At 41.9% G+C, this 15,283-nt stretch overlaps 1 protein-coding gene across 1 annotated transcript in view; it reads right to left on the bottom strand.

Moving 5' to 3' along the window:
* Positions 1-15,283, bottom strand: part of LOC135541877 (inositol 1,4,5-trisphosphate receptor type 1-like) — a 187,051-nt gene that overhangs the window by 159,904 nt on the left and 11,864 nt on the right. Inside the window, exons 4-11 of the mRNA XM_064968332.1 lie at positions 7,202-7,317; positions 6,285-6,371; positions 5,598-5,756; positions 2,250-2,348; positions 1,446-1,529; positions 1,082-1,228; positions 766-861; positions 588-632 (exon numbers count right to left, since the gene is read on the bottom strand). Of these exons, the coding sequence (XP_064824404.1) occupies positions 588-632; positions 766-861; positions 1,082-1,228; positions 1,446-1,529; positions 2,250-2,348; positions 5,598-5,756; positions 6,285-6,371; positions 7,202-7,317 (833 nt within the window). The remainder of the gene's footprint in view (positions 1-587; positions 633-765; positions 862-1,081; positions 1,229-1,445; positions 1,530-2,249; positions 2,349-5,597; positions 5,757-6,284; positions 6,372-7,201; positions 7,318-15,283) is intronic.

The raw sequence follows: 15,283 nt of genomic DNA, 5'->3' as shown, positions 1-15,283 counted from the left end.
GGGTCTTGTAGAGTGAATTGTGTGACTATGAGATCCACTCCTAGTAGTAGACTGCAACCAGCTAGCTAAAGGCAGACCATGCCACATTAGTACCATCACACTTCTCTATGCAGACACTGCCATCTAATGGTGGCATCGGGGAAGTGCTCTTTACTGTGACAGGTTCAAGCTGAGATAAACAAGTAAGAAGAGCTACAATAATCACTGTGTCCTGGGAGACACCAGTGGGATGTGACTGATTAATTTCACATTGTGTCAACAGACTGGGTTGTGATTGGTTCATTCAATGGTTTACAGGAAAACTCTACGGCAGGTAGCCTAGTGGTTAGAGCATCGGACCAGTATCCGAAAGGTTACTAGATCGAATCCCTAAACTGACAACATAACAATCTGTTGTTCTGTCCCTGAACAAAGCAGTTAATGACTGCCTAGAAACAGTGGGTTAAGTCATTAACTGACTTGCCTGGTTATATTAAATAAATCAAATATATTAAAAATCTGGGAACGACTGGTTCAGATGACCCACAGTATTCATCATTCCTCTACATGGTAGGCCATTGCTACCAGAACTGGAGAAGGTGACTCACTGAGGAGCGGAACTCCAGGCGCTCTTCCTCATAGTCAGGGTTCATCTGGAAAACACACAACAGTACACACATACAATGAACAAGCTCGGGCTCTCTTCACAATCAGAGGTCTCAATGTGACTTCCTGGCAACAATATATATTTTTTGTGTGCGTGTGGTAAAAGCAGTGTTTACTGACCTCTGCAGCCAGGTAGTGTCCAGTGGCCAGGTGTTTGAACCGAAACAGACTGTTCCAATAGCCAGCTCCACCTCGACATGGATCATGCTGCACCACCTGGCAAGAGGAGAAACACAGCGATCAGTCACATGTCATATCTTACCCTTAAGTTGTGTACATGCACATATTAACAACTTGTAAGCCCATATACACATCAAACTAAAACTGAACTTTTAGTCAGAATAAATTTGCAGTTGTGAGGGAGAAGTAAAATTGCCATGATCTGAGGGGCTTTCTCCGCTTCTACAATTTCTATTTCTATGCACTTCCTCCTCACCTCCACCTCCCATAAGGCTTTGCTGCTAGTTGCAGAGGTAGCAGACTGGCGTCCAGTGGTGCGCAGGAAGACATATTGTTTTTTCCGGTGGTCATCACAGGTGAGGAACTTCTCCTGCTCTGCATGGAACAGGCGCACCACGTCACCCTGGCAACAAACAGACAGGAAGGTTGTTACCACAGAGACTGCTAGGGGAAGTGTCACTGCCTTGGGATATATTTTTAAGCTACCTATAACATTTAACAGCGTTGTGTCTTCAACTGGGATACCGGGTTCGTCGACCCATTATTTTCTGATTCATACTCAAGGCAATGTGAACTGTGAAAATCAGGCCAGATTGGTTGAAATTTGTGATAAAACCAACCCCTTTTAGAATGATCTCCTGATTGTCACCCCATTTCATGAACAGCACGATCTTCCAGCTGGTGTTACAGTTGACCGAGTTCACCTGAAACACCAAGCATACAAAAAGAGTTACCAGTTTAATCCCTTAACAGCAAAACATGCAACAATCATCACTGAGGGAATTTGATTATCTGGTCCGATTAACCCGGTGGATGGAGTTTGCACAGGGTGAAAAGTGATTGCATTAGTTTTGGAACTGGGCTGCCTCCCAGCGTGCGCCAGGTGCCCAGTTTAAAGCCCCCGGAGAAGTCGGCTCAAAACAAAAGTGACATAGCCTAGGCTAGATTAAGCATGTGGAGTAATGAACAGGATTCATGCAAAAGTCTTTGCTCTGCCTTCCCAATGAAAACTAGTCTGAAAATGGTGCATCTGGACGATCTGGACGATGCACCATGCTGTCGACAACATGACCGAGCGGCACAGATTACTGTTCCATTTGAGAAGGGCACTCCTCCCTCACCGCTTTTGCCAGTTCACATCACAAGCCATAGACTGGTGCACCGCGGCTCAGCTTAATAGAACTCCTTCACTGGTGTCCTATAACTATAAAGAGGCACATCATTCTCACAGAATGAGCTGCAGACTAGAGCTAAATGCAAATCCTAGACATAATTGATGCAAATGTGGAGGACCATGGCACAATGCTGTAATGTTTGAAATGATAGGAGGGGGCCAGTAACACTACACACTCCTATAAATACTGTACATACAGTATTTGTATAAACCCATAGGAGAGGACCTGGAGACAGCGTGAGGGTCTAACCTCGTTACATCCTGGGTTGTCCACTAGTTGATGGGTGCTGGCATGAAGGGGCTGGCCAGCATTCACAGGGTTCAGGACCACCTTGTCCCCTATCACCACCTGGAATGAAAACACACATTACAATTTAGTATGCATGCATTACACATGTGCACGTCAGCTGCTAGGGGCTATGAAACATGAACAAAACTCATTTGTATGTGTCTGTCTGCAGTCAAATACAGGACAGTATGTGAAGCTCTGAATCTCAAACTCAAATCACTCATCCAGAGGGCCTATTACCTAGGCGTAGTACTAGAACAACAGTCATGGCTCCACCTTAGGTCACCCTGTCCTGGGGCTCCTACTCACCTCAAGATCTTGGCAGGGAGAGCCAGGAGATTTAGGATCATTCAAACAGCTCTAGAGAGTTGTCCTTAAAGGCGGGGCTGAACTTCATGATTTCAATTCACCTTATTAGGAAATGCGACAGAATGAGATTTGGGTCTTGGAGACTTGCTTTGATGTGGGTGTCACTTGTGTGTGTGTGTGTGTGTGTGTATGTGTGTGTGTGGGAAGCATTTGTACTTTATCTGTCAAAACTGTACACAGTCACTCCCCCTTTTAGATAACTTGAAAAAGTCTAACCAGGTCGAGCTAAATTTTTTTACCAATTATATTCAGCTGGCTGGTGTGCGACATCGGCAAAATTGATTTGACTTTGGATAGCCCGTATGTGGAGCTAGTTAGGAACCTTCAATAAATTACAGAATGTCAATGGGACAAAATGTTGATATTGCACATGTTTTACTTGTCTCATTAAATGCTTTCAATATTTGTACATGAATTTCTATAATTTACAGTTGTTAAGGTTTTTAAGTCATTGAAATTCGGAGGTATTGACATTTTAAAATATTGTCCCATATACATTGTGTACTTCACTGATGGTCCCATGGACATCAGGATCAGGTCACCTGAAGCTGCATGCCGAATTGATGATTACACCTTTTTTGTTGTTGACTGATACCAATGAGACATGCTGTTTTCTACCAGAGAAGTTGTTTATTGGCTTCAGTTGCTCTTTAAAGTACAAGGCTCCAGCATGGTGCCACTTATAAGCCCAGTCAGTCCAAAGCTAGAGCTGATCTGGCCCTCATCAAAGAGGATTAGAGTGGAAAGCCGGCACAAAACACCTGACCTGGGCCTGACCCCTTTTCCTGTCCCAGCCTAAACACTGACTCGGCCTGAGGTGATACAGCCATTTGTGTGGTTGTGGCTGTAGAATGACTCCTGGCCTCTGCTGCTTTAATCCACAAAGAGACTACTATGCTGCACACATGGCTAGCACAACTGACAGGAACACACCTGATTGATTGACGTGCGAGCTGGCTGCTACTTAAAGTTGATGTCGGAAGTTTACATACACCTTAGCCAAATACATTTAAACTCAGCTTTTCACAATTCCTGACATTTAATCCCAGTAAAAAAAATCCATGTCTTAGGTCAGTTAGGATCACCGCTTTATTTTAAGAATGTGAACATGTCAGAATAGTAGAGAGAATTATTTATTTCAGCTTGTATTTGTTTCATCACATTCCCAGTGGGTCAGAAGTTTACATACACTCAATAAGTATTTGGTAGCATTGCCTTAAAATTGTTTAACATCGGTGAAAAGTTTTGGGTAGCCTTCCACAAGCTTCCCACAATAAGTTGGGTGAATGTTGGCCCATTCTTCCTGACAGAGCTGGTGTAACTGAGTCAGGTTTGCAGGCCTCCTTGCACGCACACACTTTTTCAGTTCTGCCCACATAGGATTGGGGGTCAGAGCTTGTGATGGCCTCTCCAATACCTTGACCTTGTTGTTCTTAAGCCATTTTGCCACAACTTTGGCAGTATGCTTGGGGTCATAGTCCATTTGAAAGACCCATTTGCGACCAAGCTTTAACTTCCTGACTGATGTCTTGAGATGTTGCTTCAATATATCCAAGTAATTTTCCATCCTCATGATGCCATGCCAAACATAACGATGGTCATTATGGCCAAACAGTTCTCTTTTTGTTTCATCAGACCAGAGGACATTTTTCCAAAAAGTACAATCTTTGTCCCCATATGCAGTGGCAAACTGTAGTCCGGCTTTTTATTGGCGGTTTTGGAGCAGTGGCTTCTGCCTTGCTGAGCGGCCGTTCAGGTTATGTCGATATAGGATTTGTTTAACTGTGGATATAGATACTTTTGTTCCGGTTCCCTCCAGCATCTTCACAAGGTCCTTTGCTGTTGTTCTGGGATTGATTTGCACTTTTCGCACCAAAGTACGTTGATCTCTAGGAGACAGAACGCGTCTCCTTTCTGAGCGGTATGACGGCTGCGTGGCCCCATGGTGATTATACTTGCGTACTATTTTTTGTACAGATGAATGTGGTACCTTCCGGCATTTGGAAATTGCTCTCAAGGATAAACCAGACTTGTGGAGGTCCATAATTTTTTTCTGAGTTTTGGCATATGTTTTACTTATTTTTTGAAAATCTAGGAAGGTATATCTGTGACCATATTGCCTTACACATTTGTTTCACTCAGTCTGACAGATTGTTCATGTTTCCAGAAGCTGTGATTCAGGCGATCCTATACAGTATGTGTGATCATTGCCATTGGTGTAACTCACACTGTCTCCTGTGAAGCACAGCTGGTAGAAGGGATGGATGTATAAAACCATAAGGATATAACTCACACTTTCTCCTATGTAGAACCATATTTAACTCGCACTAATGCCTATGGAGCACAGCTTGTAGAACCATGATATCGATATAGTGGAACTCACAAGGTCTCCAGCACATGCGGTAAAGAATTCAATCGAACTCGACCAAAACAATAGAAATGCCATGTAGGAAAGATCCTGAATCTTCTCATTGCCCCCCAGCAATGAGGAGATTCAGGCTAGTATTTATGTGTATTTCACACTAAATCTGAGTATAATGCTTGTATTGATGTCAACCCCAATACATGTTCATGTCATCATCACCAATCATCTGCATTCCAGTTCAAAATGACTGACTACCTCCACCGATTTCTGTACGCTAGCTATTCTATCAGCTTATAAGAACGGGACTTAGCAGTCACTTCTAAACCTGAAAAGGGGAAACTTCTAAATATTATGCAGCAAAAACAGAAATAAATCCAAAAAGGACTTTAATAACTACATTTTCATTTTGGGCCTGTTACAATACATCAATCATTTGACGAATATCCTATTTGTTAGATCAGATTTGTTGAATGTTCCCCAATCCGGTATCCTCCTTCTATCCCCACTTCTGCGTTCCATTGGCCTCTTTACAGCATCTATGCTGAAGCTTGGAGAACCATATAGATAGAACTCACACTGTCTCCTATGGAGCGCAACTTGTAGAAGGGTTGAATGTAGAACCAGGAGCCTTCGTTCCCGGCCGTGTCCAGCATCACTCTCATGGCGTTCTTCTCCAGCAGCGCAGGCAGACGCTTGTTCACTGTCAGGTACTTGTTACTCTTCAGATGGAGGAGCTGGGGGAATACAGCAAACATATTGGGGATGGAATATGTTGCGATACAATATTATAAGATACGATACAATAACCCAGCAGTCTGTCATTGTGTGATACAAACATACTGACAAGTTTTGCTTGTGCACATCATCTTCTTCATAGGGTTTATTTCTGCGTTGTATGAGCTTTCTCTGCCCTTATGGGTATGCAGTACGTTTTAGGCTCAGACTATAACTGAAAGGTTTTGACTGAGAAAAGAATATGCTCAATTCTGAAACTAGAAAAACACCATCTAGATCCTCCCACATCACTGTTCTATTTATAAACAAACAGAAACCGCATGGATGCCTCCAGGGTTCTCCAAGTTTGGAACCAGCAAAATATCTTGGATGGGAAGCCTCGTAAACTGTGTCACGCTAAAACCCAATAGATATATGTGGGGTATGAGATTCATTATGGTGTAGATTGGCTTCATTGACATGACTTTTAGCTGTGGATACAAGCCAATCACTGTTCTTCCAGACAATGAATATGTATACACACACACCTGAATGACGTTCCCATACTGAATCACCGTTCCGAGCAACTTTTTATTTTCTGAATCATTTTGCTTCTTTTCCAAATCTGCTGCATGCTACACAAGTGATGAAAAAAGGAGTTAGAGACCATTACTATTGCTAGTAGTAACATTGCTACTGCTTTTGCACAAATGTATCCACATGGACTTGAGTAAGAAGGACTAATTTCAATGACAGAAATCTAAAGAATGTAGCAATGGCAAGTGCAATTAACAGCAACACTCCTGCAAGCTTCAACTGAAGGGCTAGAACCTAAAACTCTGGCCTCACATCACCATGGTAACACAGGAGAGATCTGAATCTATAATTTTATGACTCCGTAGTCAGATAACAGAAGGCTTTATGTGGTATTGTATCAGAACAGGGAGGGAGGGAGAAAGAGCTGAGAGAGAGAGAGAGAGAGAGAGAGAGAAGAAAGGTGGGACGGTGGTAGTAATGAAACTACAGCTTCAGAAATGTCTATAAAAGGACCTGAACATTACCTCTACCTCAGCAAATATATAATCCCCCTAAGAACACCATCACACCAGTGTGGGGACAGAAAACCTAAACCCTTTAAGAGAGCTCCTCAAACCATACATGTTGTTAAATGGAATTGCAGGATGTAGTATTTCACATTTGAATGAGAGATTACCACAGTCAAGGAAAATAACATGAGTGTAAGTGCTTTACTAATGTAGTTGTATTGGATTTTAGAAGTAGTGCTAGTTTAGATTAGTTATCTAAGAGGGCTCATCTATTGTATCTCTTCAGATGTGGATGAGCTCATACCTCGAATGACATTTAGAGTCATTATACCACTGATTGATTGATATAATAAATCATATAATACAGTAATATCATGGTAAGACAGTTGAGATGGGTGAGGGTTGGGGGAGTGACTCACGTGTAGTTTGTTGAGGAGGACCGTGTCTGTGGTGCTGTTTCCTCCGGGCTTCGCTGCCTTCCAGAACTGTTTCTGAGCAGAGTACCGGTTCATAGGACACAACCTGAACAGACAATCTGGACAGAGAGACACTAAGACGATAAATAACAGTTTCAGAGGTGAAGGATGGTTAAGATTGAGTTGTTGTCAATGCAGCTACAGTTGAAGTCAGAAGTTCATATACACATAGGTTGGAGTCAATAAAACTTGTTTTCAACCACTACACAAATTTCTTGTTAACAAATTATAGTTTTGGCAAGTCGCTTAGTACATCTACTTTGTGCATGAGACAGGTCATTTTTCCAACAATTGTTTACAGACAGATTATTTCACTGCATCACAATTCCAGTGGGTCAGAAGTAAATAAATTCACAGTGCTCAGTGACACACACACACACACACACACACACACATCATCCTTCTCACAGGGGTACATGCTAAAACACACATAAGCACACGCACGCACACACTTACAGATGGCTTGCATCAGGTTCCTATCCAGATAAGTCTCATGAGCTCAGATGAAAGATTGGGGAGGACGTGACATGAGACAGGCCACTGGGGGAACATTAGAGAGGGGGAAAGGGGAGAGGGAACTCAGCATGTAACAGAGTGTCTGTCCGTGAGACCATTTCAACTGAAACGTCTGGGGTATGATTGTATACAGTGGGTACAGTACTGCAGCACTGTAAAAAATGTTGATTCAACGTAAGGCAACCAGTTTCAACAGTTTGGTGAGTTTCCTCAGCAAACTCACCACAAAAAGTTAGTGTTAGAATGTTGTTTAGCAAACACAATTCTATTGCAACTTTTTTCATTTGATTTCTTTGTGAGTATGTTGAGATATGACAGTCACTGTACATAACGCCAAACAACTGGCCAGTCCTGAAAGTATTGTGATTGTACCAGTCATTTCCATAGCCACAATAGGAAGCAGACAGAGAAACAGCTCCACAGATTTGCATGTGTTCTCAGTTAAACCAACCAAGCAGTTTCACTTCTGGCATATCTAACGTACAAGTTGTTCACACATACTGTACTGTTGCAGTGACTAAAGGCTCCACTGACCAACACACACAAGTACTTAGTATGTCAATCATTTTGGCTAGAGAGGGGTATCATAACCAGCCCATTAAAATGCCTTGCATACTGGAGATCCAAAAACTCCAAAATCACACTTCATATGTGTATATAGAATGATAACCCTAAACACCTTCATTAAATTGATCTAGCAGCCGAATAGTTTATATGGAGACTACATAAGTATTGCAAAGTAGAGGATACCCACAACCCCCCTTCTCTCAGGCCTGGGTTGTCTCTCTGACCTCAGATCAGCTCTCTCTCTTAGGGAAAAGAAGATTTAAAAAAATAACAATCTGTCCATCCCCCCCCTTTCTCTCTCTCCAGTCGTAGCAGCAGCAAAGTGACCAAATAAGGCTAGCCAGAGCAGGGGAGTGGGAAGAGAAAGAGAGGAGTGGACTCCAACTCCCCTCTCAATCATCCCTCCATCGCTCCCTCCAAGCTCTCCTCAAGCTAATAGCTGTTAATACCCCCTCTACTTCTCTAGGATATGATTTACACCATGCATTCCAAAACAAACAAACAAGAGAAAGTGGTGTCAGGAGAGAAAGAAACAGGAAAGTGAAAATGGAGGGAGGAGCTCTGATCTATTCCCTCAGAGAGCAATGCTCTGGACAGAGCGGCCCTTTGTAGTGTGTGTAGCTTGTGTGCGCGCACACACTGTGTGTGTCAAAAACAGATATTCTGTCTCTAGCGATGGGGCTGATAAAAACACGTCCACCAGAATCACATCAAAAAAGGGGTCCAAATGGAGCGAAATGGCAGAAGAATGCAGGATACCACAGGGCAGTCGGACCAACTGAGAAACACATCTCTACCACAAAACAAGTACCTAATTCTCTCACTCCTCCTCCCCTGTCAGTCAGCACTGGGAGATATCAGGGAATTGTGGACGCTCCTTCTCAGAATTCCCAATCGGACTCCGGGAAAAGGGGCGGTGAGATCGCTCTGAGGGAGACCTGGTAAACTGGGGCAGTTAATGACTCAAAACTTTGTTGACATTCCTGGTTTTAGCTGGCTGGTATTAGCAGAATATACTGTCTACCAATCACAGAACAGGACTATGACCCACTGATTGTCAACTCATGAGCTCACAGTCATGGAATCCTAATAGAGACCAAAGTGGAGAAAGCTAGGCCACAATATGGTAAGCAAGCACAGCCCCTGAGAGAACAGAATAATTCAGAGATTGGATGCTAGAGTGGACGAGCCCACTAAGTAGCCTAGTATTTCCCCTAGATCCCCCCCATTCAAATGAAAACAATAAAGGCCACAAAACAACAGAGCTCAGATGTGTTGCCTCTGTCTTGAAAGTTGAAAGGGAAAAGAGCGACACACACACGGTATCCTCAGAACATGGTCTTACACAAACAGAGAGAGACCCAGTGAGAGAGAGCGACAGAGAGTGACAGAGTGTGACAGAGAGAGAGAGCTATCAAAGGCCTGCATCCAGGAATAGGGATGCCTGTCTGGCCTGGTGGAGAGACTCAATAGCCAGGACCAGAACAAATCCAGACAACTTCACAGGTCTGAGTCTATCCTCGGTTCTTATCCCGTTTTACAGTTTTAAAAGGAAGCAACCTCTCAGCTTTATTGCATGTCCCAGACAATGGCGCAGTCTCGATGCTCTTCAACAGCTTCCTTCCCTTGCCTAACCTCACTGACAGGTTAGTTCAATATGCTGAAGACATATCCTTATTCTAAACGTCTCGGTTGAGCCTGAAGTATAGAGCTGTTTAATGACCCAGTACACATCCATGTAAACAATTTTAGCTGTGATGAGGAAGGAAGGAAGCATGAAGGGAGGATGAAGGGAGGAGAGCAAAACAAACAGACAAAACCAGCCTCTGTCCAGCAGGAGAGATCCCTCTAATGTCTTCCACATGCTCTCACATTGTTATTCACCAACAAAACAGCATTTAGAATAAACACACAAAGAGAAGGTTCTGTCCCTTCTCAGGTATTTCAGGTGGAACAAAGACATTCCAATCTTGTTCACTGTCGATGATGTTAGAAACAGAGTTTGTACCGACTTCTTCAAGGACGTGTTACTCCTGAGGAGACGATGATGAGAAGGTTTTGAGAGAGATCATTGTGGAACGGAGCTAGCTTTATATACTGCAACAAAGGTGGACATTATAACTGTATTCATGAGAGGAATGGTCACCTCAAGCAACAACTACAACTTTTCAGAACATTCTGAACTGCTACAAAGATCTGCACAGCATTCACTGAGCAGAGGTCCTATGTTTATGAAGGGAAAACTGAACACAATGAGATGAAAACAATTGGTCACTAGGTGTCATATGATGGAATGTAGATTGGTCTGCTACTTAAAACATAATACAGATGAGTTTCAGCACCAGAATGTGTATGGTCGGATGACGGAGGTGAGAACGTTGACATGAGCCTTTGTTTATGTGAACCCCAGCCTTTGTTTATGTGAACCCCAGCCTTTGCTGAGCTGTAGCGACATGAAGAGATGTGCAGTGCCTTCAGAAAGTACTCACGCACCTGGACTTTTTCGATATTTTGTTGTGTTACAAAGTGTGATTAAAATAGATTTGTCTTTTTTTTTTCAACAATCTACACAAAATACTCTTGATTGTCAAAGTGAAAGAAAAAATGGAAAATAAACTTTCTTAATTGAAAATAAAACAAATGTATTTTGATTAGGTAAGTATTCAATCAATTACAGCTGTGAGTCTTTTTGTGAAAGTCTCTCCAGAGCTTTCCAAACATGGATTGCACAATATTTGCCCATTATTCTTTTTAAAATTTTTCAAGCTCTGTCAAGTTGGTTGTTGGTCATTGCTAGACAGACATTTTCATGTCTTGCCATAGATTTTCAAGCCAATTTAAGTCAAAACTGTAACGAGGCCACTCAGGACATTCAATGTCATCTCCAGTTACCTTGAATTTTAGGTTATTTTATTCTGTACAGTCTTCCTCCTTTTCTCTCTGTCCTTTAGGTTAGAATTGTGGAATAACTACAATGTTGTTTATCTATCCTCAGTTCTCCTATCACAGCCATTTAACTCTGTAACTTGTTTAAAATGACCATTGGCCTCATTGAAATCCCTGAGCGGTTTCCTTCCTCTCTGGTAACGGAGTTAGGAAGGACGCCTGTATCTTTGTAGTGACTGAGTGTAATAAACCATCCAAAGTGTAATTAATAACTTAACCATGCTCGATGGGATATTCAACGTCAGCTTTTTTTTTTTTTATGTGTACCCATCTACCAATAGGTGTTCTTCTTCGTGAGGCATTGGAAAACCTCGCTGGTCTATTGTTGAATGTGTTTAAATTCACTGAGGGACCTTACAGATAATTGTATGTGTTGGGTACAGAGATTAGGTAGTCATTCAACAATCATGTTAAACACCATTATTGCACACAGAGTGAGTCCCTGCAATTTATTATCTGACTTGTTAAGCACATTTTTATTTCCTGGAAGTTATTTAGGCTTGCCATAACAAAGGGGTTGAATACTTATTGACTAAAGACATTTCAGCTTTACATTATTTATTAATTAGAAACATTTCTAAAAACATAATTCCACATTAACATTATAAGGTATTGTGTGCAGATCAGTGACACAAAATAGAAATGTAATCCATTTTAAATTCGGGCTGTATCACAACAAAATGTGGAAATTGCAGAGCAAAGAAGTTCAGGGACCGGAGAAAAAATGTGATAACAAAAAAAGAAAAACAGGAATGATTTTCAGTGCAAAATGTCCAAATTACATCAGCTTGACTGGTTGTAAGGAAATATACTGAAACAAATAAACATATAAAGTGTAGGTTCCATGAGCTAAAATAAAATACATTTTCCATACGCACAAAAAGCTTATTTCTCTAACTGTTTGTGCACAAATTTGTTGACGTCGCTGTGAGCACTTCTCCTTCGCCAAGATAATCCATCCACCTGACAGGTGTGGCATATCAAGAAGCTGATTAAACAGCTTCCTCACATCACCATATTTGGGAGTGAATGGAAACGCCAAACAGGAAACTTTACATTTAAAAATTCTGTGAAATTTCTGGCTCATTGTTCTAGGCGGCCACAAAATAAAGAAGTGATTAAACTGATGTTACACAATCAAATTCGATATGTAATTAAACAAAGTTCTGGAAGACTATGGGTATCTGCTAGTGGTTAGAGCGTTGGACTCGTAACCGGAAGGTTGCAAGTTCAAACCCCTGAGATGACAAGGTACAAATCTGTCGTTCTGCCCCTGACAGTTAACCCACTGTTCCTAGGCTGTCATTGAAAATAAGAATGTGTTCTTAACTGACTTGCCTAGTTAAATAAAGGTTAAAAAAAAAATATATATATGGGTATCTGCTAGAATGCTAGTTAGCATTGGCTCGTGAAACTACCTGTAACTTCTTTCGTACTGGACACAGAGACATAAAAATGTTGTTTGCCTGCAAAACTGTATGTGTGCGTGCCTATAAAGTGGGGTGCGTCTGCTTACATTGGGAGGAAATGGTATGCATACCTCAGTAGTGAGGCCTGGTGGCCAGGGTTCGTCTGGCCCACAGCCAGCAGCATGCTAAAGTAAGGAGGATTATCTCCACCATCTTTCAGAGCAGCGACACAGAAATTCTGCATCCCCCCAACACACTATTTACTCTCTCTGAGGAGGAACTCCCTCCTCCGGAAGTCTCAAAAAAGCACTTACCAATCTAAAGATAGGAAGAAACCGTTTAATGTTTGGTTTAACGTCTGGAAAAAGCATCCCGTAAATAAAAAGGCCATGCCAAGCTACAGAGAGAATCCAAATGAGTCACGTTTTGGTATAAAGAAGAATTAGATCAGTTGAGGTCACAGTAGTGTTAGCCAAGTAGGCTACATCTCACCCTATACTATCATCTATTACTACCAACAACAATGTTCTTAGAATACAGGCGACTTCAGTTCACAGCCCTGGTTAAAGCCTTACAGGACACTGAACATACACACACAGACAGAGAGAACTTGACTGAACATACACACACACACACACCGTTACTGCACAGAAGGATAGACTGACAGAGATGGACGGACAGAGAGAGTAGCCTCCTGGTGTTGGTAACAGTCTTCAAGGAGGAAATAAACTCAGAACTTCCATCGGACATCAACGCTCTATCTAAGGAAAACAAAGCTTTAACGCTTAGAAATACAGTACAATCTCCCTGCTTCGCTCTATCAGACTGCAGCTAACGGGCACAATGTATGCTAGACAGAGCCCCACTTGCCTTCAGCCACATCATGTAATGCGGAAACTAACATAACTCCTAGCATGAGTGGAATGCTTGTTAGTCTCAACTCCTTCCAGCATTGCTGAAACATGCTCATTTGTTCCTCTTAGGGCGACACTTAGACCTACCATGGATCCATATTACACTCCTTCCATTACTGAAAAGTACACCATCACAAAACACCATGCTTTTCTCACCTCTTCAGCGATTATTACACACACTAACACAGACAATTTCTAAAACCCCAGACATTGTGCATGGAAATGTCCACGCATATTGAAATGGTGAACATACTGCAGTGCCGGGAAAAAGTGCAGAAACTGAATGTTTTCCCATCTTTAACCAAAACCTAATATTAAATAAAGGGAACCTGAGTTAACAATTAACAAAAACGATTTTTACTTAATAAAGTAATGCAACACCCAGTGCACCTGTCTGAGAAAGTAACTGCCCCCTTACACTCAATAACTGCCTGTGCCACCTTTAGCTGCAATGACTGCAACCACACTTCCTGTAGTTGTTGATCAGTCTGTCACATTGCGGTGGAGGAATTTTGGACCACTCTTACATGCGGAACTTAACTAAGCAACATTTGTGGGTTTTCAAGTATGAACTGCTCGTTTCAAGTCCTGTCACAACATCTCAATTGGGATTAGGTCTGGACTTTGACTAGGCCATTCCAAAACTTCAAAATGTGTTGCTTTTTAACCATTTTCATGTAGACTTGATTGTGTGTTTGGGATCATTGTCTTGATGCACGTCCCAGCTGCGCTCCAGCTTCAGCTCACAGGCGGATGGCCTGACATTCTCCTATAGAATTCTCTGATATACTGCAGAATTCATGGTTCCTTCTATTAAGGCAAGTCATCCATTTCCTGAGGCAGCAAAGCATCCCCAAACCATCACACTACCACCACCATGTTTGACCGTTGGTATGAGGTTCTTACTGTGGAATGCAGTGTTTGGTTTTTCTCATCCAAAAAGTACCTGGAAGCACCTTGATGATCATCAAGACCATTGGAAGAATGTTCTATGGACAAATGAGTCAAAAGTATAACTTTTTGGTAAACATGGGTCCCATTATGCCTGGTCAAAAACCAAACATTCCATAAGGACCTCATCCCAACGGTGAAGCGTGGTGGTGGTAACGTGATGATTCCACAGTAAGGACCTCATCCCAACGGTGAAGCGTGGTGGTGGTAGTGTGATGGTTTGGGGATGCTTTGCTGTATGGAAGTTCTGAATGAATCAAGCCTGAAAAAACAAAAACTCAACACAAATTATGATTGTGCCCTGCCTCCTATCTACATACTGGAGTTATAGCCAATACATAGCCTACCACATATTACACATAGCAGAAAAACATAAACCAAAATGGATTTAAGACATCTTCCGTACATAATTGGTCTAGCCTATACTCCAAAATTAAACAAATTTGAGTAAATGCCTTTTGAGTGTGGACTGTATTATTATGCATACTGGATAGCCTGGTTACCTTATACTACACTCTAAAACTGCTATCAATGAATCTGGGAGAGAACGAGTCTAGGCGATGCTGTTGGTTCATTAATTGTGCAGTGCGGCTTACAGTTAGCCTACAATTAGTGAATTTGTATTTGGTTTGTTTGGTTTGAATAGCCTAATAGGGAATTTTAATATTTTCATAATTAATTGGGTGACACATTACCTTTAGCTATACAGAATATCTCACCAC

The sequence above is a fragment of the Oncorhynchus masou genome, chromosome 6 (genome assembly GCF_036934945.1).
Source record: "Oncorhynchus masou masou isolate Uvic2021 chromosome 6, UVic_Omas_1.1, whole genome shotgun sequence".
Taxonomy (NCBI): domain Eukaryota; kingdom Metazoa; phylum Chordata; class Actinopteri; order Salmoniformes; family Salmonidae; genus Oncorhynchus; species Oncorhynchus masou.
The sequence above is the reverse complement of the archived record's forward strand: the minus strand, read 5'-3'. Positions and strand labels throughout refer to the sequence as shown.